Genomic DNA, 25,255 nt, shown 5'->3' with positions numbered 1-25,255 from the left:
ATCTCTATACCTGAATTTCAAGTAATAACCATAACAGTGGAGAGTGATAGGAATTTATCAGTCACTGCAGTCTATAGTCCCCCAAAACATCAGATCAAATGCGACCAATACATAGAGCTAATTAATAGTCACGACAACCGATTTTTAATGGGCGGTGACTTCAATGCGAAGCACACACACTGGGGCTCGAGATTAACCACTACAAAAGGTAGAGAATTATGCAAAGCTCTTCAACAGACTGGATGTATAACATTTTCTACTGGGACTCCAACATACTGGCCAACGGATTCACAAAAAATACCCGACCTAATCGATTTTTTCATTGCCCCAAAAATTTCAGCTAATTATATCAGCATAGAAAGCGGGTTGGATTTGAACTGGGATCATTCTCCAATTTTATTAACATTATATGAAAATGCGCTTATCAAGAAATTGCCATTTACGCTAACAAATAAATATACGGATTGGGAATATTTTAGGAACGTTTTAACCGCGGATAATCACAATACAGAAATTACCAACACTTCCGATTTAGATGATGAAATATTAAGATTATCTAACCTTATACAACTGGCAGCCTGGAGTAGCACTTCGGAAAAAAAGTTTGTCACATCAGGTCATAAATATACCAAAGATATTAAAGATATGGTCGCAGAAAAACGCAAAATACGAAGACGATGGCAGCAAACAAGATCTCCCTCCGACAAAAAACGACTAAATAAAATTACGAAAGAAATTTCCAGGAAAATAAAAGATTTTAAAAACAGGTATCTGAGTACGTATCTAAAGAGCTTATCGAACGAACGCAGCACTGATTACTCGCTCTGGAAATGTACAAAAAACTTTTCACAGCCAGTAATACAGTACCCACCAATCAAAAAAGAAGACAGTTCTTGGGCCAAAAGCAGTAAAGAAAAAGTTAATGTTTTTGCTGAGTACCTCGAGGGCATCTTTAAGCCATATGACACGTCGAGGATAGCCGGAATGCAGCCACTTACCTATGAAACTGATGCCGAAATTCCCCTTGTTACGGATTCCGAATTGCTTGGTGAAATAAATAAACTAAAATCAAAAAAAGCGCCTGGGTATGATCTTATTACTGCTGAAATTTTAAAACAACTTCCTCAATGCACGATATCTAGGTTTACTGAAATAATGAACGCCACATTCAAATTGCACCATATCTCAATATATTGGAAGACTGCTGAAATAATTATGTTTAATAAACCAGGGAAGCCAGCGCATGATGTCACATCTTATCGGCCTATCTCGCTCCTACCAATTATATCAAAACTGATGGAAAAGCTTTTAGCCAAACGTCTCAACATAATTATTAAGCAAAGAAATATAATACCAGTGCATCAATTTGGTTTTCGCACAAAACATTCTACCATCGATCAAGTGCACAGAATTACTCGCATCATTGAAAACGCCTTTGAGGAAAAAAGGTGTGCTCTGCTGTCTTTCTCGACGTGTCTAAAGCCTTTGACAAAGTTTGCCACATTGGGCTCCTCAACAAAATAAATGCGCTTCTACCAATACAATATTTTAATGTTCTAAAATCGTACTTATCCGATCGTTTTTTCCGAATAAAATACGAAGACACATATTCCGAACTTAAGGAAATTAAAGCTGGCGTCCCACAGGGCAGCGTGCTGGGGCCCATTCTTTATATTCTTTTTACGTGTGATCTGCCTATTGACATAAATTGCTCCACAGCAACTTTTGCTGACGACACAGCCATTTTATCGGTAGGAGAAACTCAGATTGACTCAATCAAAAACCTTCAAATTTATTTAAATAAAATCTCCGAGTGGACCATTAAATGGCGCATAAAACTAAACGAAACAAAATCGGTTCATTTAGACTTCACACAGAAGAAAATCAAATATCTGCCACTACATATAAACGGCGTACAAATCCCGCATCACAACACCGCCAAATACTTAGGTATGACACTAGATACCAAGCTTAGATGGAATACTCACGTTAAAAAGAAAAGAGAAGAGTTAGATATCAGATTTAGAAATATGTACTGGCTTATGGGCAACCAATCAGCCTTATCCCTATACAATAAAATTCTTTTATATAAGCAGGTGCTTAAACCAATTTGGACATATGGGATCCAGCTATGGGGCTGCTCAAGCTCAACCAACATAAAATCCATACAAAGATTCCAAAATAAGGTACTACGATGCGCTGTTAATGCACCTTGGTACGTCCGTCACACCGATATCGAACGCGACCTTTGCATCGAATCAGTTGACACTTCGATCAACATCAACGCTAAGTCTCATATGGAAAGACTACGCCACCATATAAATAGCGAAGCCCTAATTGACCCCGTTAAATGGAAAGAAAGGCTGAAACGAAAAAAACCGCACCAACTCACGCAGTAGCCCATTTCCCTGCAAGCCTGAGGCAGAGTATTTTTAAATTTAGTTGTATTGTACAAAATTAAATCCAAATTGTTCGTTAGTTTATAATTTATTAACTAGTTACAATGTAAATAATAATAAAAAAAAAAAAAAAAATAGCCACAGAAATTAATAGCGTCAAGTTTAGAGGACTTCTAGACAAAATACTTACTACCTTTTTTGATGATAATTTCGATGAGGAGTGGATTTTCCAGCATGACAAAGCATGAACGCATGCTTCCAACAAAGCAACAAAATAGTTTTAGGTAGCAAAGAATACCAAATTTAAAAAACTTTAACATTAACCCAATCGAAAATGTATGGCCAATACTTTTCCAATCAATTTCTAAAAATAAAAGTCAGCTTGACAGCGCTCAATGCATAAGAAGTGCAATTGATGCCGAATGGTCAAAAATTTATAAAGATATTATAAAACAAAAACTTATTCAAACCGATGCCTCGACGACTTCAACAAGTTATAATCAAAGGAGGATCCAACACAAATTATAAACTAACCCCAAAAATTCAATGTGTGTATTTTAAATATTATAATACAACAATACAATATTCTTATACTTACTTTACTTTACCTTTTTTAATAATTAATTTAAGATTCGTGAAATGTGTGCTTATATCTGGGCATTTTTAAAACATTTATCATTAAAAGTTTAAATATTAATAGCATAAGTTGTTAGCTCTAAGCTGATAATAAAAATATAAGAAATTTTGTTGGTCTTATAATTTTTTCGTGTGGTGTATGCAGCAGAATGCACTAAAAGGTCTTGGCATTAAGTGTGGTGGCATGATAGGTCATTTATTGTTCTCAACACCTAAAACCACAACTGTAACCATAAAGAGGGCTGGATTCGAACATACCCATCTGCTATTTATGCGGTTGGTCTTCTGGTTTTGGTCAATATTTTTTTCCTCAGAAAAAAAAAACATAACGCTTCAGAGTATTTAATTTTGTTTAGAAGGCGTTTGATCGGATGACCCGCTGTTCTAGTGATTGCTCCAACATAAATTGACTTCTGCGCATGAAGTAGAATTTATAAGGAGATCTTCATGGACATGAACTCGACTGATAAGACCCTCAAAAGCATTAAGATCCCTCCTAAGGGCCCTCATTAATTTTGAAGGCTCTTCGTCAATGATCACATGCACCTGTTAAATAATTCTACATATCGGACAGTGTTAGAATGTCCCTCATGTTTTTTGCGTTTTGTAACAGGTTCTGCATCGCCGCCTGATGCTTCCAATTCACAGCGAACCTGATGCCCATAGCCATGTCTTAACTAGCTCATGCACCCTATACATATTCCGATTATATATATAAATAAATGTATATGTAAATAATATTCGTGCATTTATTTACGAGGTAGCAAAAGCTATAATCAAGTGTTGTTCACATAAATCATCCCAAGTGCGGCAATTAAAATATAATCTATGTATGTAATTATGAATGTGTACCGTTTATTCGATTGTCATTAAAATAAAAGAAGCGTAAATTCTAAATATTATTACGAACTTGTGCAATTGCGGAGCTTTCATAGAGTCTAAGACTTGGAAAATGCTCATAGGAAATGTTTCTTGGTTGTAATTGCTTGCCACTTGAAAATTATTACTTATTTATATTATATTATTTTCATGTTGTTTTTTTCACTTTTCTTCTCGAAGATGTGCCACTTCCGCCCGCCCACAAGCTCACCATGGACGAGGTGTTCAATCCCAAAACGGGGAAACCGGACTATGATGCTATGCGGGCGCATTTCTTGCTCGAAGGACGCATGGAGGAGGGCCCTGCGCTGCGCATCATCAATGAAGGCGCCACTTTACTGCGAAACGAAAAGAATATGATTGATGTGGAGGCGCCGGTGACAGTTTGTGGCGATATTCATGGTCAGTTCTTTGATCTCGTCAAGCTATTCGAAGTTGGTGGGCCCCCAGCGTCCACGCGATACCTTTTTCTGGGGGACTATGTCGACAGAGGATATTTCAGCATTGAGGTGGGTACGCATATACGCATATATATACTTGTAAAGTATTGTGAACACATGCACATTCAACCTTTTTATTCCTCAATAACACAATTTTTTTATATCTACACATACATACGCATGTATATATGTATGATCAGGCTGGGTCGCGAAAAATTTAGTAATAATATAACTTTTTAGTCTTACATCTTACTTTGAGAGAATTTTTTCTCCTTAGTCGCGCCAAAATCGAGTACATGATTGATTATAACTTGTGACCCGAATCAAAGTATAAATATTTTTAAGCATTTTACAAGGTGGCCAAATTAATCTACAATTTTGTTTTTGAATAACTTTTTTACGTAATAAAAAATTTTGCTTGATATTTTTCACCCAAACTGAAGTGGTGTTGTTACCAAACTGACACAAAAGTCTGATGCGTGTTAAGCATTTTTGAAAAATATATTTTTAAAAACTTAGTTCAATTATAAAAAATTCTAGATTGTTGGAGGTGCCTTGAAATATAGGGTGGCGCGAAATTAATCACCCAAGTTTGTTTTTGAATTACTTTTTTACTATTATTTTAGTATTATCCGCAAATGAAGTCTTCATTTACTCGGACAGTCAAGCAGCAATCAAAGCGCTGGAATAAAAAACACACTCGTCAAAAACAGTTCTAGAATGTTTTAAACTACTAGATGACGTATCTAAGTGCTACAAGGTGCACCTTATTTGGGTACCAGGCCACAGAAACATTGCAGGAAATTGTAAGGCGGATGAACTTGTTCGAACCGGTACAACTCTCGATCTCGAACCGGATAAGGCGCTGATACCCATGCCCATAGCCACTTGTAAATTACTTATAGACAGGGAAACCATCAAAAAGGCAAATACAATCTGGCAAAACCTCACAACATGCGAACTAAGCAGACAGACATGGCCGAACTGGAACAGCGGTCGATCGAAGATCTTGCTAAGATTCAACAGAGAATCTATAAGAAAAATGATAGGTGTTTTAACTGGTCATTGTTTAGTAGGCAGCCACGTTAGAAGGTTAGGACTCCCTTACTTCGATTTCTGTAGAAGCTGTCTTAATGTAGAAGAAGAGGAAACAGTCAGACACCTTTTATGTGGGTGTGAAAGCCTAGCTATGAGAAGGCTGCGCACTCTCGATACAGCATTTCTAACCGATGTAGCGGACATAGCCCATCTAAAACTAACGAAGCTCTGCTCGTTTATTAAAGCAACCGGATGGTTTGAAAAGGAACACGTAGAGTAAGGATAAGCTCCAGTGGTATCACAATGGACCTGCCGAAGGTCTAAGTGTGTCTTACGACAACCACCCTACCTACCTACCTACCTACTTTTTTACTAAATAAAAAAATGATTTTGAGTGATGGAAATCTTTATTTCGACCTTCACGTGTTCCGTTGCTTATCTGGTTGTACAACATACGTACGATTTTAGAAAAAGTAGCGCCTGTTGGCAAGAGTTATCCTTGCGTTATCCACTTGATTTCACAGCTTACGTTGTTTTTGCTGGTAATAGCAGAACCAAGATATATAATGCCCACATTAACACATCGAATTTATAGTTGTTAACTTTTATCTGTGGTTTAAGACGTCGCGACTCCCTGCAGGGTGCCAGCATTTGGTTTTGCCCTCTTTTTTCGCCAGTCCCAATCGTGCGGACTCCTTTTCAATAGCCGTGAAAGTAACGGAACATTCCGCTTGGTATGACGGTTGATGTCGATGTCATCAGCATACGCAAGGAAAGTTCGGTTTCATCCCACCCCCGCTTTGCGATCCATTCTCTCCATAATAAAGGTGAAGATATCGCTGACCATAGGGAAACTCGAATGGGATGTCTGAAACCTCGAACGGTATGAAAAGGTTCGGAGAGGCCATTTTCTATCTTGACGGAGCTTTTGTGTGCTACTCAACGTTGACGAATAAGTGTTGCGTGTCAACTTGATCCTCATGGGTCTCCAGGGTAGGCCGCAGTGCAACTATTTGGTCGACGGTGGAGCGACCACGTCTGAAACCTCACTGGTACGGCCCAATTAGGTATTGGGCGGAAGGTTTTAGTTTATCGCATGGCAGGCAGGATGGAATTTTATATGCGATAGCGATGAGGCTTATCCCTCGATATTTGGCGCAGTTCGTGGGGTATCCTTTCTTTAGGATCGGACAAAGGCTACTGGGACTTCAATCCCCGGGCATATTTGCTTCTTGCCATATCAAGTCGATAAGTCGGTGTATGCTTCCTACCAACTTATCGCCTCCAGATTTAAACAGTGCGCCAGGCAGGTTATCAGCTCCGGCAGCTTTGTTGTTTTTGAGCCGCTGCATCGCAACTCTCCCTTCGGCAAGACTTGGGAGCAGGATCGGTACTCCATCATCCCTGATTGGGTATTGTGATATATCAGCTCTAGAGGCAGAATTTTTGTGTTCTGCGTCTACCAACAGCTTAGAGAAGTGTTCCATCTCATCATTACAGGATGTCGCCCCGGTCTTGAAGCCTTGTGACCTTCACCTTTTTGGTGACATTTTCGGGCGTAATTTCTGTTGTGACTTATCTTGCAGCGTTAAATCGCATCGTAGTAATAACAACAATTTTCTTTGTTCAACAAATTTATTTATCTCAATCTCTACCTCACAGAATTCAGTTGTGGTTCCTACAAAATTAAATATTTTAGTAAGTGATCCGTTTTTTCTTTCGAAGTTGAACTTAAAATTGCCTCTCAACCAAATATCAATTCTTTAAAATGTTAGCGACAAAAGAAAAACTTATTAAAATAATTTTCGCTATTTTTAAGGCGTGGTTAAAGTGAGAGTTTATTTTGAGACTGAATGCTATACAAACATTTTTGCCATTTAATCGACCCGGTCTAATGTATGTGCTGTATATGTATATGTATGTGTATTATAATATATGTATATGTGTTTTATATCATAAAAATTTGTTTTTAAACATTATGGCTTTTTACATTCATCTGCATATGTTTTCTACCAAACCTCCCTTCATCTCTGCAGTGTGTGCTTTACTTGTGGGCGTTAAAGATTTGGTATCCGACGACACTGTTTCTATTGCGCGGCAATCATGAATGCCGCCACCTTACAGAATATTTCACATTTAAACAGGAATGTATGACCATTATTTATGCCCCTAATATATTTTGTTGTTATTCACTAATTTTATTCTATTATGAATTGAAGGCAAAATAAAATATTCGGAATATGTTTATGATGCCTGTATGGAAGCATTTGACTGTTTGCCATTGGCAGCGCTGCTTAATCAACAGTTCCTCTGCATTCATGGTGGATTATCACCCGAGATTTTCACATTGGATGACATAAAAAAGGTATTTGAATTATGCACAAATGTAAAATTATTTAATTTAGCAATTTTTCGTAGTAGTATGCATTTTTATAAGCCTTTGAATTTATTAAGGAATAAATTAGAAATAAGTATAGAGTAATTTGTGTTAAGAAATTGTAAGAGGTTATGGGAAACAAACTGTGTTATATAATATAAATATATGTATTTATGTATAGGTAATTAAGCAAATAGGCACATCCATTCGAATTTTTTTGTATTCTTACTTTGTTGCGTTTAGTTTTTTCTTAGTTTTTCAATTCTGATTACATTTAACCCTCTAACGCACAAGAGTTCTTGGGGTATTTATTTTCTAAATCACTTAATCAGTTTATAAATCAGTAAAAGTACACATTTTTGTCATGCTGCTCGCTATTGGTAGCCCTCCTGTACATTTTTATCAACTAAAAGAGTCCAGCTTTAGCTAATTAAAGTGAACAATTACGAAGTTATTGTCAGTTGAGTGTCAGAAGTCAGTTGGCGAAACTCAAAATACATATTTATAATAGTCGTATCGAGTTCTAATTTTTTGCAGTTTCGTGTAAGTATAAAGTGTTTTTTTTTCGCTATCAAAAAGTGGGAGAATTAGTAAAATATGAGCTTTATAAAAGGCATTTCAAAAGTGACGCCTAGATGCCAGTAGTGGATGACTTCTAGACGATACCTTTTTTATAAGACAACTTTGACATTCGCCAATTAGACAGATGCACAATTTTACAACGCGTTAAAATGATTGAGACTTTTTACTTGGTGCGTGACTACCATTCGGAAGTGCACAGAGAACTACAAATAGAAAAATTCGTGATTTTTTGGCGCAAATGAGTCATGAGTCCACAATTCCAATAAAGAAGAGATCGAGAGAAGATTCAAGTTTTTGGTGGATAAATTTTTACTTGTAACAATTTGCCGGTAAGAAAAAACAGCTGTTTACACGCTTATTGAAGTCCCAGCTCTCTGTTATATTCGTTGACCGCTAAGCATCTATGCGTTGAAACATGGCACCACTTAGAGTCTCTTTTGCGGCAGCTGTTTTCAATATACGAATCAATCCTTCCATCTAATACCCCTAAGCTGTCCTGGTTCTGCGGAAAAAATATTTAGGCATCTTGGCTCTTATTGTTTAGCTGCGCCTGTAGAAATAGCAGGTTTAGATATTCTTTACTAGCTGAATTCAAAGAGTCATTCTGTTCTCAGAAATTTAGTTACTGGCTGTTTCTTACTAAAGCAAAATGTGAACAGGGCTTTGTAATCAAGAGAGTAGAACTATATGTTATATTGAGAAAAACTATACGATGTAGCAGGCTCGTGACGTTAGTAGTTTGGTGAAATTTTAGATACCACTTTGGCTGGGTGAATTTCATACAATGTTGAGGTACCCTCTTTAATTAAGGAGCGCAATAATTAATTAATTAATTAAAAAGCGTATAAGCAATGGGGAGTGATAGAAATTCTCAGTTGTGGGAAAGAAATCGGTTGCTAGACATAAAGCAATGCTGCGTTGGCTTCGGCATGAACATACCTGCTCAGTAAGGTAGTAGGCTGAATGATTGCATGCCTTATGGAAGAACCTCAAATTTTTAGGTATCTAAGATCCATTAGTAATTTGCACTCTGAAATATTGAATACAAGCTCTTTTTCATCAAGCTGCTAACGAGTTCAATTGATGCGCGCATTTTACTTTTTCCTACTGATGTGCTTTTGATGTGCTTTTAATCTATACTAATATTATAAAGAGGAAAACTTTGTTTGTTTGTTTGTAACGAATAGGCTCAAAAACTACTGGACCGATTTTAAAAATTCTTTCACCATTCGAAAACTACATTATCCACGAGTAACATGGATTACATTTTATTTTGGAAAAAATAGGGTTCCGTAAGATATTTGGATTTTTCGGACACAAACTGAAAAAAATCTTATATATAAAATAAAGTCAACTTTTTGTGTGTGTTCGCTAACCGGCCGTGTCTGCACCGAATTAAACCAAACTTACACACATTGTTAAGAAGGTATTGCAGATGGTTTCCGTATAGTTTGGATACCTATTGGTGGATAGGGCTCGAGATATAGGTCAAAACGTGGGCCCGGATAACCTTTGGTTGTGTATGTACAATATGGGTATCAAATGAAAGCTGTTGATAAGTGCTTTAATACGGGGTAATTTTCATACCTATTGATGACTAGGGTCTGGAACCCGTGGACCCGCCGTGTCTTTGCACCGAATTAAACCAAACTTATGCACATTGTTAAGTAAGTATTGAAAATGGGTTTCGTAAAGTTTGGTTGTAATTCGGAGCAGTGGCAACGGGTACAGCGTTCTTTTGAACCAGCCATAATGTCGCTTACTTTTTTAACGCTTGGGGCGGAACTGAACTGTCAAATTGACAGTGTGAGTTACAATGTGTCAATATTTCTTTCTGATTTGGATGCCATAAGGAAAAAACGTAAGTGCAACATGTAAAAATTGTTTGTGAATTTTTTTGGAGTGGATTTTGAAACAGTGAATAATTTCTTACGAAATTTGAGAATTTAATGTGAAATCCGAATGAAATTATGTGTTCGTGGAAAAAAAAATTTTTTTCGTTTTTTTTTTTTTGAAAAATATAAATGGATAATGGTTAAAAAAGCTCCAATGCTTAATAAAACATATAAATTGAAACGAAAAATTCATGGATGATCAGGAAAAAAGACGATTGTTTCTCAGTTATTCATATGCGTTGATTTGAAATTTAAAAAACAGTCTTCTTTTTCCTGATTTTCAATTTATATTTTATATTTACTCAAAAACAAATAGAAAAACAAAAAATATTGTTTATGCCAAAGCGCTTGAATAAAGAATAAAGAAATAAATAACATGAAAACCATATATTTTCTGTTCTAAACCATATCTATTCTATTTTAGTGTGCCCAGCGAAGGGGGCCGGGTTTGCTAGTTTCGAATATACAACGGAGGCTGGCTTGGTTCAATGTGTTTATGCCGTCAAATCGGATCCTTTATTCAGTATATCTCCAAGCGAAACACGCCACTAGCAGCGCTTCAATAACACAGAACATTTTACGGTCACGGAAGGTTTCTGCCCAATATTTCGCAGCTCACTGGAATATTGAGCTACGCACTTGCACTCGCACCTACAACTACCATCACAACCTCCACCACCCTCCTACTCTCATAAGAAGAGAGAAAACAGAACGTTGCATGATGGAGCAATATCTTATAGGCAGACACACTCAGGGGCTCAACGTGCAGATACGTGACTTCTGTAGAAGCTATCTAAAAGAAGAAAAGGAAGGTCTGTGCCATTATTTTATTCTATCTAGACGAAGTTTCATCACTTTAGGTAAAAAATTGTTTAATGAGTTGGAGGGTCTCAGCTCTATGGCATCAATGATCTTTTAATTTTCTTGAAAAGTTCGCATTGGTTTTAGGGAGATAAGCACAAGTTTCCCATACGATATCACGCAGGGCTATGAACCTGTGTGTGTTTCATAGTGAATGGCTGCTACAACTTAATCTATCCTGATTTATAATTGAAAAAATGGTCCACATGAGTTTTTATCACAATTTTTTTTTATTCAAGGACGAAAACCTCAAAGGAAAGATAGCACATGATTTGGCAAGGGTTTCTGTAATGTTTTTTAATACTCTGGACATTCTTCTTTCATTTGATTACCCATATGTCTATTTCATATAATTTTATAAAATTATTTAGGATAATTTTTTAAGGCCGGCTTTAAGGCTCTTTGAAAATAAAAGTCTAACTTGATGGTGAAAATGCAGATTTACTACCATTGTAAAAATTTATTTTGCACAATATTATTATTATTTTTATTATTACTATTTTTTTATTATTGAATTTCGTTAAAAAAACTATGCTAAATTTTAAATGTGTATTTGTAGTTGAACAGATTTAGAGAACCGCCTGCTTTTGGTCCCATGTGCGATTTGCTTTGGTCTGATCCATTGGAAGACTTCGGTAATGAGAAGAATAGCGACTTCTTTTCACATAATTCAGTGCGGGGATGTTCCTACTTTTTCAGGTGAGTTCGTAACTAGTAAATGTAAATATGTACATTATGAGGCATCATACTCCAGACAAAATAATTACTAAATATTATATATTATATTTTAAGATTTCCGCCAAACTAATTCGGAAAAATGTTATGATTTACGTGAGTTAGAACTGCAAGGGGGCGCAAAATTAATCACACTATCGAAACATTTATAATTTTTCAAACGGTCGATCATATTTGACACTTGTGAGATAGACAGCTGCTGTATACAAACACACAAATAATGGAACGCGTAAAGGTCAAAATAAAGATTTTCATCATTCAATTGTGATGATTGATTTTTGTGCCACCTTGTATTTTAAGATACCCCCAAAAATCGAAATTTATTCCTATTAATATTAGTTTTTAGGATATTTTTTGTTTTTTCAAAAAATCATTAAGAAAGAAATCACGCAGTATTGCCAAGGTCTGCACATTTAAAATTTAGATCAAAATGACGACTTTCTCTCTTTAAAATCATTCCGTACATGAAACTTTTTTACTGAAACTAGAAAATGTTTGAGATTACTTGACCGGTTCTATTTACGTACCAGGAAGGATTTGTTTTTAATAGAGAACGGACGAACTGGAGCTCAGGCTTCGGTTTCGGTCACAAAAGTTGTCAATACAAGTTACCATTCTAAATTGTCGATATCAATAGTTCTCATACACCCAACACTTGTGGTGATTATTTAACTTCCCATACTTCAAGAACTTGATACTGTAATGTAGAAACAATAGCTATTTTATATTCGCTAGGAAAACCGTCTTGACGTATTGAGCTGACGTGCAGCACTTACAAATCTTTCACTAGGCACATTCGATGTAAGAGCAGATGATATTGCAATGCAATTTTTTCAACAGAAAATGCGAGCTTTGATAACAGTATTCGAAAAATATTACATAGACTAAAAGTTCATACAATTTTTGAACAAAAAAAAATATTTTTTTGATCGACTTTATTTTTGCGTAGGGGATCTGAAGTTTTGTGGCTGAAGTCGAAGCCAGAGCCGAAGTTCGGCCGTTCTCTATTAAAAATAAATACTTTCTGGTAAATAATAACTTTATTGTAACCACACAATTCTTTCCTCTTCACAGCTATGGTGCCTGCTGTGAATTTCTACAAAAGAACAATTTGTTGTCGATAGTGCGTGCCCATGAGGCGCAAGATGCGGGGTAAGTGAAATTTTTAATATAATTTCACGCTTTGAAATTTCATTTAAAATCAAAAGGGGCGTTTGGATAAGTACTTCTACATATATGTTCATAAGTATTCACATGATTTGTTTATTTTTTACATGGAATGCCAGATATCGCATGTACCGCAAAAATCAGGCCACGGGTTTCCCTTCGTTAATCACCATTTTCTCGGCGCCTAATTATTTGGATGTCTATAACAACAAGGTATTTGCCTCACATTGTGCTCTGAAAAAAAAACTAATTAAGAAAAAAAAGAACAAAAACGAAAAAGAAAACATTGGTAGATGTATACAGAAGGTGGCGCAAAATTAATCACCCTTTCAGAAGATTTATAATTTTTGCAAATTCGCCTCGTACGTCAATCACATTTGACGGTAGTGAACTAGACAGCTCGATACAAATAGACCAGCTGTGGAGAGCTTAAAGGTCAAAATAAAAATTTCCATAACTCAAAATAATTTTTTTATATAGTAGTCCTATTTATTTAAAAAAAAGGTTGATTAATTATGCGCCACCTTGTATTTATGTCGCACTTTTGCTAGTTTGCTATTTTGATATTTTTTGGTATGGCAATTATTGCATTTAATATTTTTAATGCTTTCTAATTATATTTGGCGCTGATGCAACACAATGTAATGACATTTGACAAAAGGCAGCTGTACTGAAATATGAAAATAACGTTATGAATATTCGACAATTTAATTGTTCGCCACATCCATATTGGTTGCCAAATTTCATGGATGTGTTTACGTGGTCATTGCCATTTGTGGGTGAGAAGGTAATTTAGTGCACATAATTACCTATATGATTTTTCATACATAGGCATTGCACACACAATACAGATACACATACATACACAAGTATGTGTAAATTTAAAAAAAAATTCTTCGTTAATGAAATGTTTTTACAGGTGACCGAGATGCTGGTGAATATTCTTAACATCTGCTCAGATGATGAATTGGTGTCCGGCCCAGATGATGAATTGGAAGAAGGTATAGAAAAATTCAAAATCATTGATATTTTAAATCGATTGAGAAATTTGAGAAGCCAAAATCAGAAGATGAAACGATTGAAAAGAGTCGATAGAAAAAATATTCCTTAAAAAAATCAAATAAAATTTTTAATTGGAAAGTCGAAACTTGAAAAATACATTTGTTTTCCAACTAGCGAAGTCATCCAAATGTCTTGGATATTTTAAGCTCGATTATTTTGAAATTATATATATATTGTCACATCTCAATACAAAAATATAACTCAAATAAGTTCGATTACTTTGAGCCTGCAATATATAAATGTAACGGACATTTCGGTTTTAGAGGTATTGAAAAGGCTGCTGTAGTTGAATGAGTTTGTGCGTGACTACCATTCGGTAGGGCTCGGCGTCGAAACCGATAAAACTTCAAATGATAGAAAACGTTTTTTTAGTAGTGGTCCTCCTTCGGCAGGCAATAGCAAGTCGTTGAGTGTAAAGCGCGGTCTAACTATAGCACCCCAACATTTCGACCAATTTTGATTATTATTGTTTAGTTTAATGTTCATTGTTTTTTTCACTGTATAACAAAAACCATATAACTCAAACTTTATACAAACTTTATACAAAAATTACAAAAATTGCATACATTTTCATTAAACTTTCAAAATGTTTAATAAGAATTTAAAAAAACTTGTGTACGCTGAAGCCCATTTCATTTTACTACTATAAAGAGCAAGTTGCAAACCTGTCATTGAATTTTTACAATTTTTTCGCCTAAGCGCAAATTACTCATTAAAAAAAAACAACAAACAAAAAATTGTGATTTATATAGAGAGAATGTGTAACACCGCAAAGGAAAAAAAACATATAAAAAATCAACAGGATATTTTAGAAACTTCAAACTTACACTTTATCATACTAACATTTAATAAGCTATAAAACTGCATACCAAAAATTTGTTTAGAAATGTTTATAAAAAACCGAGGGATTGTATGAAAAGTTTGTGGAATTATCTAAATTTTTATATGAAGTTTGAAATTTGGATTTATATGAATTTTGCACAAAAAAAATTTGCCAAAACTAGTCGACATGTTCTGGTACTATCGTTTGGCGCGGGTTGTACATATGTACATAAATCAATTCCCTGTGGAGACAATTCAGAAGGTGTGGGCAACCGGTAGCCGGCTCTCAGCGATTTTGAATGAATCAGCTGATTTGCTGACGCAACAGGGGATGGGACTGCAGTTTGTTTATGACAAAATTGAGTTTGTCTTAGGGATATAAAAAAAATCTTTGGCATTTGTCATACTTACTTATTTAATTCATTGACGTCTGAAAATCAACTGATTGGACGAGAGAACGGCCAGATTATGCATAGCTTCACATAAATTTTAAGCTGCCAGATGAAAATCTGTTGAATGCATTTTCTATATGCCTGATTACTCGTAAATTACGAAAAATTAGCAATCTATTTAGTGTTTAGATTTTGATGAAAGTTTTCTTAAGTGACATTTCAGGTAAAGTAATACCAATAGCTATATTTTTACAGTGTTTTGTTTAAGCGGGTTGTTATATTTTATTGTTAGTATAATATGATAATTTTTTTAAGAAACACTGATTTGAATTGATGATTGTAAGCGATTGTAGTAAGCACCTTCGATTTGCCATTTCTCTGCTCGCTATAATTGGGCTCTGCTCGCTTCATGAAAAATTTGCATATGAAAGCAACGGGCAAAGTTATCGATGAAGACTCGCCGCTAGCGAGTACGGTTATATAGTACCTCATAAAACAGTTATAACGTGCTATTTTCAGTGCTGCCAACTCTTCAACCTTTTTTTGCTTGAACTTTGCGAACTCTATTTTGCTGTTGCCCATCGTGTTCACACACCTTGCAATAGTTTAGTTTTTAATCTACAGTCAACAACGGCATTGAGAAGAATGAGTACACAAAGACTGTGGACAGAGCATGAGTGTCATAAGCAAGGAGTTGAAGCAACAAAAACTGTTTTTTGTTTTTATTAAATCAGTCAATTGATCGTAAAGACTTACTAGTTTCAAGTTGCCTCTACTACATTTTTTCAGTCAAATTTCTATTACTCTCTAAGTTTTACTTTGATTTGCTTGACATTTTGATACAAAATTACGGAAGCTTTAAACTTTTTAATTATATAAAAAACACAAGTTTAAAGTTCACCATTTATTCACTTATGTCTGTCATTGCCCATTGGAGTGGAATCACTATTATAAGAAAGCAAATATTATGCCTCGAAAACGCTTCTTAATGAAACTCATTTTCTATAAAACTTTTGTGTACTAGTGTTAATAAATATTGCTTTGTCATTAGCTTTGTTTTCCGTTTTCCTCAAAATCGAGCTTGAAATACCCAAATCGTAGAACTTTTTATATTTAAAAGGCGTTTGCGTGTACAAATTATATAAATATTTACACAACTAAGTTCACATTTACAAAACTGTCGACCTTAATACTTCAGGCAACTCAAGTTTATTCTCTGAATTATTTTTAACATTCTCCATGTGTAGAAATCGATGTTGTTCGGCACTCGTAGTAGTAGCTAGCAAAGCACTTATTCTCAGTAGTAACTATGCATTTACAAATTGTACACCAACAATTAATATCACAATGTAGAATAAATATTTTCCAAAAATTCGATAAATTCTTAATAAAATTTCTTTAATTCTTTAATAATTGTAATAACTTAATAGCTATATTTATTTGTACCATATATGTATAACGAAATGGTTAACTCTATGAATGTACGTCTGTGTGTCGGTGTGCATGCGTATTTTTTTTATTTTCTATATATCAATGAAATCAAATCAAAGAGCTCCGCAAGAAAATCGTTCTTTTGCCAGTGAACACAAACAATACACCACCACCAACAGCCACAAAACCAGGTAAGCGTACCGATTCGCGCTTTGTTTAGTTGGATTAAAAATAAATAAGTACTTACGTGCCTACATACATATGTATGTATTGTACTTAATGTACATATAATAAATAGCGCTTATTGCTTATGAAGTGCACTGGCTTGTATGCAAAATTGGCTTTTAGTGAAGTTTAGTGCAATGTTTTACTATTAGATGCCACAGAGCTAAGCTTTTATATATTCATACGGTTACTTTTACACATACATACAAACATAAGAGCTTCAAATTCACCTGAGATAACCGATTTCTGCCCATAGATGTATTCAGATTTAAATAATAATGGTAAAAAATAAAATTTATTTTACTTGATTGTTCTATTACACTTTGAAAATCAATAATGAAATCATTTAAAAATATTCAAACACGGATGGTCGGTTTCACCAATCAATTTTAAATTTATCAGTTAAAGTCACAACTTTAAATTACAACAGCCTGCTAAATTCTAGAATTGATAGATGAGAACAGGCAGAAGCTTTTAGGAAGTTCTATAACATACAGAAGCAGACACTAAAATCCGGACACTTGCGTAGCGGTCAGTTGGAGTTGAATTTTAATAGAGTCTAGTAGGCAGGTTTTTTGTCTTATTTCATGGTGTTCATAGTATTTAATGCAAATTTTTTTTTCATTATTCTTGTGTGCAATTGTAAAAGTCGGTAAAAAAGTGAAAAAATTACAATAAAAACAGTGGGGGAATATGCTAAGCTAAAATTTTAACTTTACATCGCGAAAGTGACAGCGGCTGCTGTATTTTCAACTTCCTACAGCAAAAATATTCTTTTACAAAATACAGTGCGTCTGGTGGCAGAATTAGTTTTTAAATTTAAAGTTTCTCCCTAATCGCTGAGAGTTTGAGTGGGGATGATACCGTATTAACACATGGGCTGAATAATCCCGCGCTTAACAAAGAAAACACGTTTTTTTGTTAAAATTTAGCTTTATTCATCAACGTAATTTCCATCAAGAACCACGCAATCATTTAAGTGCCGCTCTAACATTTCAATACCACTTTTGTAGAACGATTTATCTTTTGCCTCAAAATAGGCTTCAGTTTCAGCGATAACCTCTTCACCGGCGATCATTTTTTAGGTCTGCGATCAGCCAGTAGTCACTGCGAGCCAAATCTTGCGAACACGGTGGATGTGAGAGCAATTTGAAGTTCAATTAATGTAGTTTTGCTATTGTTTTGATTGACTTGTGCATTGTCTTGAAAGTAAGAAAACGCGGCACCCATTTTGTATAGAGCTTTCTCATAGTCAAATGCTCATGCAATATTAAGCCAACGCGTTCTCTTGATACATTTACGATGTCAGCTAACTCACGCAACATCACTTTTTGATCTTTTGCGGATTTTTTTTATGTTTCCTGGTATTACCGCCTCATTTGGATGTACACTGCGTCGTGCATCATCGGTGTCTCTACGACCAAGACTGAAGTCAGCAAACCAACGTTTTATTGTTATTTCTGATGGAACGGAGTCCCCATAACACTTCCCACCCATCAGAAAGCAAAGTAACAAAAGAGGTGTCACTCTCAGCGCAATAACTCACGAGCTAACGAATAGAATATCACAAAAATTTTAACAGCTATCTTTTTAAAGTGAGTACTAACGGAAAAAGAGGTGAATGAAATAAAACTAGTGCAATCTATGTGTTAGGCTCGAGACTTTTCAGTCCATGTATTAGCTTCGTTTTTGTTTTTATTAAGAAAGTTGTACTTATCTTTAAAACTTAAGTACAATAAATATCTAAGTTATCGCCCTAAGCTATATAGTGCTTATCCATAATGAGAAAGTAGAAAATTTAAATAGGTTATAGTAATGGTTTTTGATCAGATTTTGTCGTATATATTACAATATTTTAAGAAGCTTAAAAAAGTTTCGAGGATATCTGGGGTTGGGCTTGTAAGGAGTTCCATTGGATTTGTATTAGGTAGAGAGTTTTTGTATTGGTTAAAAAATTAAATTGACATTTTCCAAAAATGTGTTCCATGCTGATTAGGGATGTATTGCAGTATCTGCATATATTTGTAATGTTTTTATCTATTAAATGTTGGTTTGTGAAAAGGCTGTGTCCTAATCTTATTCTTGCAAATTTTACTAGGTATTGTTAGTTAGTTAGATTTGTTGTATATTTTAGAGATTTTGTCCATAGTTAGTTTTTGCGGGCTTATTTGTTAATACCAAGTGGTAGTTTTGTCGTATGTACTATGTTTTTCAAGTGTAAAAACTTTCTTGATGTAGCTTTGTATGTCGCTGGCTTACTGATTATTGGACATAATAAGGGGCGTTTCAAGGCCTCCTGCAACTGCAAGTTAGATCGGTTAGTTCGTTGTCTCTAGTTTGTATGTGGCTTGGTACCCAGACAAGTTTTATCTTGTTTTTGTTTTTTTATAAGTATATTTTTTATGGTGTCTGCATAAATGTTATTATTTTTTAGGCTTTTTAGGGGTTCGAGAGATGAAAGTCTGAGTCTGTGGCGATCGCAAATATACCTTGACAAGTTTTATGGCCATAAATGGCCATAATTTCTGCCGTGAAATTCGAGCTATAGGCTGGTAACTGTTCTACAATAATTGTTTCATTATTATAGACTGTTTTGACACAATTTCCAATTTTTGTGCCATATGTGTACCATCTTGAACGTTTTACGCCAATTTGTGAGTTTAAAGAAGAGTTTTATTGTACATTTTTGGTAATGTTTCAGTTTTGGTACAGAAATGTAATGATGTGTCTACAGAGATTGGAGGAAGGGTTATTTAGCCACGAAAATGCAGTGAACGGGTGAACAACGTGCATTCGTAAGTGAAGCGTATTTCAAGGCCAATGATTCATGTGCAACTGCTGGTCGTTGGTTTTGTCCATGTAATGCTCCAATTGATGTGATGCCCCAATTGAAGATTTGTTTGATCTTCATGATTCATTGATATTGTTATCATCGGAAGGCGACGCAGTTGTAAGGTTTAAAATGTGGTTCCTCTACGGTCGCTCTGATGATATTTTTTATAGAAAAGAAGAAAAGTGTTAGTGTCTAGTTGCTATCATCTTTTATTGATATTTAGATGTATGTATGCATGTATATGTATATTATATGATACAATGTATATATATAGCATATGATTTAATGTCACGGAATTACACTCACCTCCCGTTGGCTGACACGCCCTGATCCTTGGTATGCTAATTTTGCAGTGAAATTAAATTGTAAAGTCAAAACAAAAGTAACCTCGCCGAACAATGTTTAACACAGTAAACGTTTTAAATGTTCGGCGGGGAAATGCCGAGGTTAACGGCCTTAACGTTGCAGCGACTGGAACCGGTGGTTTGCAACAGTCGGAACGGTAGGCGCAATTAACATTAGGGTGGCTAAACATTTATTAGAATTTAGGGTACGGCCTAAACAGACTTCGGGCAACAAGTTTGGTGTAATACAGTCCACGGCAGGGTACCAGCCAAATCATTGTGCACGAAATATTGAAGGAGCATTGTAGATTACAACCCTTCCAAATTTAAAACGTGCAAGTGCTTAAGCCTAATGATCACAATTTGCGTAAAAATTTTTGCGAGACAATGTTTGAGCGACTTCGTACGGTAAGCACTATCTTTTGGAACGGAAGGTGAGAGCCCACTACTAAAACACCAACAGACATTTTACAGCCCCAATCTGGTGTGCATTTTCAAGCAGTGGAATAGGTGAACAATATTTTTTTGAAAATCGTCAAGGGCAAGCAATTTATGTGGACGGGGCCACTTATCGGCGAATGTTGAACGAATATTTTGTGCCTATAATGAGAGAAAATGCTTCCTTCAGTATAAAGTTAAATTCTGGATTTTATTTTAGTATAGGGTGCTATCCTTATTGATAGTATTTATAGTTTGAAGGTCTTAGCGCCGTTAATCTCAAACAAGGCACGACATCACCTGGTGAGAATTGGTTTGAACATAGGGCTTAAATGAGCATTTGATTGTAAATATTTATAAAAGCAAATTTTTATTAGTTGCAATTATATTTTGCCATATTTGCCAAAAATTTGCTATGAGGAAATATATACAAATATAATATATATATATTGATATATTTCGTGTATTTGCTAAGCTGTTTTTAGCTCAATCTTCGTTTATACTTTTAAAATTTCTCATACACTCATACATATGTAAATATATAACATAAAACAAGCACAGTTGCACATATACCTATGTTCTACTTACATACAAACATTCGAAAGAGTTACCACGCGCAGCTTAAAATATCGCCAAGCTGTTTACTAAAGCAAAAAAACTGTATGTGCCACTGTTTGGTTAACAGTATGTATGTATATGAATATGTAGTACTTGACTAAATTCGTATAAATAATTAAATATTCAGCCTACATATTTTTCGTTTTATTTCACAGTATCTGGAGTATCAGCGCTACGTAAAGAAATCATACGTAATAAGATCAGAGCCATTGGCAAAATGTCACGAGTTTTCTCGGTATTAAGGTGAGTGACTTGAGTGCGAAAATATTTATTAAAAATTCCAAGTTCGGGCGAAATCAAACTTTATATATGTAAATGTAGTGTGATTATCATTCGGCTTAGCGCACAGGTACAAGGTGGCGCAAATCACCCTATCGGAAGATTTATAATTTTTGCAAATGTCGGCGTACGCTTAATAGATAACTGCTGCACACAAACAGATATGCAATGGAGCGCGTAAAAGTTAAAATAAAGATTTCCATCGAAAAAAGTAATTAATTTGTTTGTCTTTTAGTTAAAAGTTATTAAAAAATTAAATTGGATGATTGATTTTGCACATGCGTAGAAAAAAGATGAAAATCAAATAATAAAATCAGAAGCCCTAACGTGGCTAATTTTGAGAGGAAATGTAACCTTTATATTTAAGAAATTTAACTAACTGTACAAACCAAAAACAAAAAATGAATGCCTCTTTTTTTGCTTTTGCTTCAGAGATGCACTATTACCTTATAAATTTTATACTCAAAAGATTAAGATGGGAAAAATATCTGTATGGTAATAGCATAGTATTACATTGCCTTCTATGGAGACGGATTTTTTATTTTTTGACTAATTCCATAGGTTTTTCATACGCAATTTTTTAACAATATTTTTTTTAAACTTTGAATTTATTAAATTAAATTTAAAAAAATTGTTACATATATAATCGAAAGTACAAAACCGTTTACTAACCATATAAAATATTTACTAACCATAAATAAAAAATCGCATGTACGGTTGGTATGGTCACCCATCTTTCAACGAAAAAAGGCTTTGCCGAAGAAAAGTTTTGCAGCCGCCATTAGATTTTCTGTTATTATATTACTTTGAAGAAATATTACTTGTACAGTTTATGACATGCAGAATAAAGAACAATTTCCACATTTTGCTTTATTTCATTGTCGCGCTAAAAAAAATCCCAAATTATGCTATTTTTCCGCCACTACACTGGCCTAACACCTTAAATGCTATAAATAAAAAAGTGGACGGTGCCATGCCTGTTTTCAAAAATTGTATATAATGTATTTCTCTATTTACTAGCATCCTCTAGGAAGATGCCACACTTTTAATATTTAAAAATTACCGTTTCATGGCATGTGGCGTGTTTTATTATTATTTATTATTTAAGAACATTTGTCAGTAAGCCTATTTACTGCGAGTGCAAAAAATCGATATGTATGGTATTTAAAACGTGCAACGAAGAGCGAAATAATACGAGACTGATTGGGGTTAGCAATTGAAGGAATATTTATTTTTTAAGGACTTCAATTCTTTAGTCATGCCTTAACCATAAATACCTGATATTAAAGAAGAATTAAGACGTGTCATTAAAACACGGATAATTTTCTAGTAAGCCAATTAATTTTTCGTTGTTCATTTCTAATTTTCAAATTTTTATCGCAAATATCAAACCAAATGTAAAGTACCCTATGATCTGAAATTACCGATAATGTTTAAATAAAACAAAACAGAGTTAAATTTCAGGCAAATTTATTTTATCTTCTTCAAAATATGACTTGTCTTAAGCAACACACATGTGCTAACGTTTAACCTAGTCCTCCATGCACCCCTGGTAGGCCGACGAAGGGATGGCCTTCACCTTCTTCGTCGCATTTTCTTTGATCTCCTCTATCGACTGAAATCTCCTTCAACGAATTCAACGAAGTGGTAACTTCAACTTGGGAAACAAAAAGAAGTTTCACGGGGCTATATCAGGTGAATACCGTGCTTGCTCGATGGTATCTACTTGGTGTTTGGTCAAATAATCCAGCACAATCCAAGAATTGTTTGCCCACATTTCCGGCCCTTTGCGACGTACAGCAATGGATGGCGCTAAAAAGTGATAGATATGTGCTTTACAGCCTTGCCAACATAAGAAAAAAATATGGATCGGTTCCCACGTGCGCGGTTCGTTTAAAGTAAACATTCTCGGTACTTTCTGATCATAGGGTATTTCACAGCTGTTTACGGTTACGGGGAAAAACCAAAATTCCACTGATACATACGGCTACGGTTATGGTTATGTCATTATGGTGCGGCACCTATAATCGTTTACAGTGATGTTCATATGTTTGATCAGATCAGCTGATTGCTATGGTTACGGACCGCAATACAGAAATTGGTGAAAAAATTCGAGATGTTGGGACAAGTTAGTGATGTGAAGAATAAAACCCGTGCACGTCGCTCAAGAACAGCCGAAAATATTGCTGTTGTAGTCGAAAGTGTTGAAGAAAACTCAGGTTTGTCCATTTCTCGTTGTTGTTTATTTAAAATTTAAAAATTCTTAGTATGCTTACTACCACGCAATTGTATAATATGATTCTCTCTAAAACTACCTTATCAGACTGTACCAAACTTCTCACGAACATTGAATTAATTATCCAATTTTGGATTTGAATGACTTTTTTACTAAATAAAAAAGATGATTTTGAACGATGGAAATCTTTAATTTGACCTTTACGCGTTCCATTGCTTGTATGATTGTATACTGCAGGTGTCTAGTTCACAACTGTCAAATACAATTGAAATACGACGCTATTTGCAAAAATTGTAAATCGTCCGATATGGTGATTGATTCCGCGTAATCTTGTGTGAACAAAGTTAAAAGATGTACGCGTATGTGTCCAAGTGTACTCTGTATATGAGTATAGAGTCATTTGCCAACAGAGACATATACTTAGATGCATATTTTATATTTCCCTCCCTTATTTCATTAAAATAGAGAAGAATCAGAATCGGTACTGGCATTGAAGGGGCTTACTCCGACTGGCGCTTTACCGGTGGGCGCACTTTCGGGTGGCAAAGATTCACTACGCAATGGTAAGTATCTAATTTTTTATAGAAAACAATTTTAAAAATAATTATTTGCTAATATGTGCGCATTCCCTTCTCTTAGCTCTTCAAACGCTAGGCGCCACACAACAAATCACTTCGTTTGCCGAAGCCAAGGGCTTGGATGCTGTAAATGAGCGTATGCCGCCACGGCGCCCATTAATGGTAGGCGGAGGTAGCAGTAATAGTAGCAATAACAACAACAACAACAATGTTAAAATGCCTAATAATAATAGCAACAACAATGTAAGCAACAGTAATATTAATAGTACCGAAATTAATCATGGCAAAAAAATTGTAAAACAGGTGACGGTACGCCGCTCAAGCACTACTACCACCACCACCTCAACCAAAAAATTTTGATAGACTGTAGCTAGTAGGATTTTTCTAAATAGTTTTTAAATTATTTAAATTCTAAAGGCTCATATTTATTTTCGCATTAGTTTTTGATTGGTTATAAAATTAATGAAAAAAATTATTTTTATTGCTTAGAAAAATTTACATTTTTGACATTTATGCCATTAGTTTGTTTAATGACAGCGCTAAAATTATTTTACATATGTACGTAGTGTAAGTTACATAAATTATTTTGTTATTTGTTGTTCTGATTTATTATAAATAAACAATGCGTGTTGATTTTGAGGTTGTAATTTTTTCAGGGGCTTTTAATGGTTTTTTATATAAGTGTCTGTTTTTTTTCATGCGTGGGAATCTTAACCATTATGACTTCTGAAAATATGGTGTACTGGTAAGTATGTAAGTAATGCAAGTAAGAGTGTAGGTAATACAAAAACAATAGGTAAGTAAAAACAATGGTAGCATATAACGAATGCTCGCCTTTGTTTATGTGGAAGTTAAAAATGTGTCGATGGTAAAAAAAATAAAAAATCTATGAGAATTTTTAGCCATTTAAACTTGTTTATTATTATATCAGAATTGAATGGGCTATAGAAAAAAAATTTGCAGTTTTGATAATAATATACGAGCAGAA

The 25,255-nt window shown here is 34.8% G+C and overlaps 1 protein-coding gene across 9 annotated transcripts in view; it reads left to right on the top strand.

Annotated features, from left to right (window-relative positions):
- The window catches only part of LOC129235503 (serine/threonine-protein phosphatase 2B catalytic subunit 1), a 58,462-nt gene extending 33,641 nt beyond the window's left edge, over positions 1 to 24,821 (top strand). For 7 of the 9 annotated variants that reach the window (XM_054869377.1, XM_054869375.1, XM_054869374.1 and 4 more), the window contains exons 3-14: positions 4,095 to 4,423; positions 7,429 to 7,540; positions 7,612 to 7,757; positions 11,667 to 11,806; positions 12,917 to 12,994; positions 13,129 to 13,222; positions 13,671 to 13,796; positions 13,929 to 14,010; positions 16,836 to 16,907; positions 21,330 to 21,417; positions 24,155 to 24,252; positions 24,329 to 24,821. In XM_054869377.1, coding sequence (XP_054725352.1) covers positions 4,095 to 4,423; positions 7,429 to 7,540; positions 7,612 to 7,757; positions 11,667 to 11,806; positions 12,917 to 12,994; positions 13,129 to 13,222; positions 13,671 to 13,796; positions 13,929 to 14,010; positions 16,836 to 16,907; positions 21,330 to 21,417; positions 24,155 to 24,252; positions 24,329 to 24,627 — 1,664 coding nt within the window. In that variant the 3' untranslated portion in view covers positions 24,628 to 24,821. The remainder of the gene's footprint in view (positions 1 to 4,094; positions 4,424 to 7,428; positions 7,541 to 7,611; positions 7,758 to 11,666; positions 11,807 to 12,916; positions 12,995 to 13,128; positions 13,223 to 13,670; positions 13,797 to 13,928; positions 14,011 to 16,835; positions 16,908 to 21,329; positions 21,418 to 24,154; positions 24,253 to 24,328) is intronic. The other 2 variants (XM_054869381.1, XM_054869382.1) reach the window with 2 other exon arrangements.
- Positions 24,822 to 25,255: the final 434 nt, after the last annotated feature.

This window comes from Anastrepha obliqua, chromosome 1, assembly GCF_027943255.1.
Source record: "Anastrepha obliqua isolate idAnaObli1 chromosome 1, idAnaObli1_1.0, whole genome shotgun sequence".
NCBI classification, from domain to species: domain Eukaryota; kingdom Metazoa; phylum Arthropoda; class Insecta; order Diptera; family Tephritidae; genus Anastrepha; species Anastrepha obliqua.
This window is presented reverse-complemented; position numbering and strand designations above follow the sequence as displayed.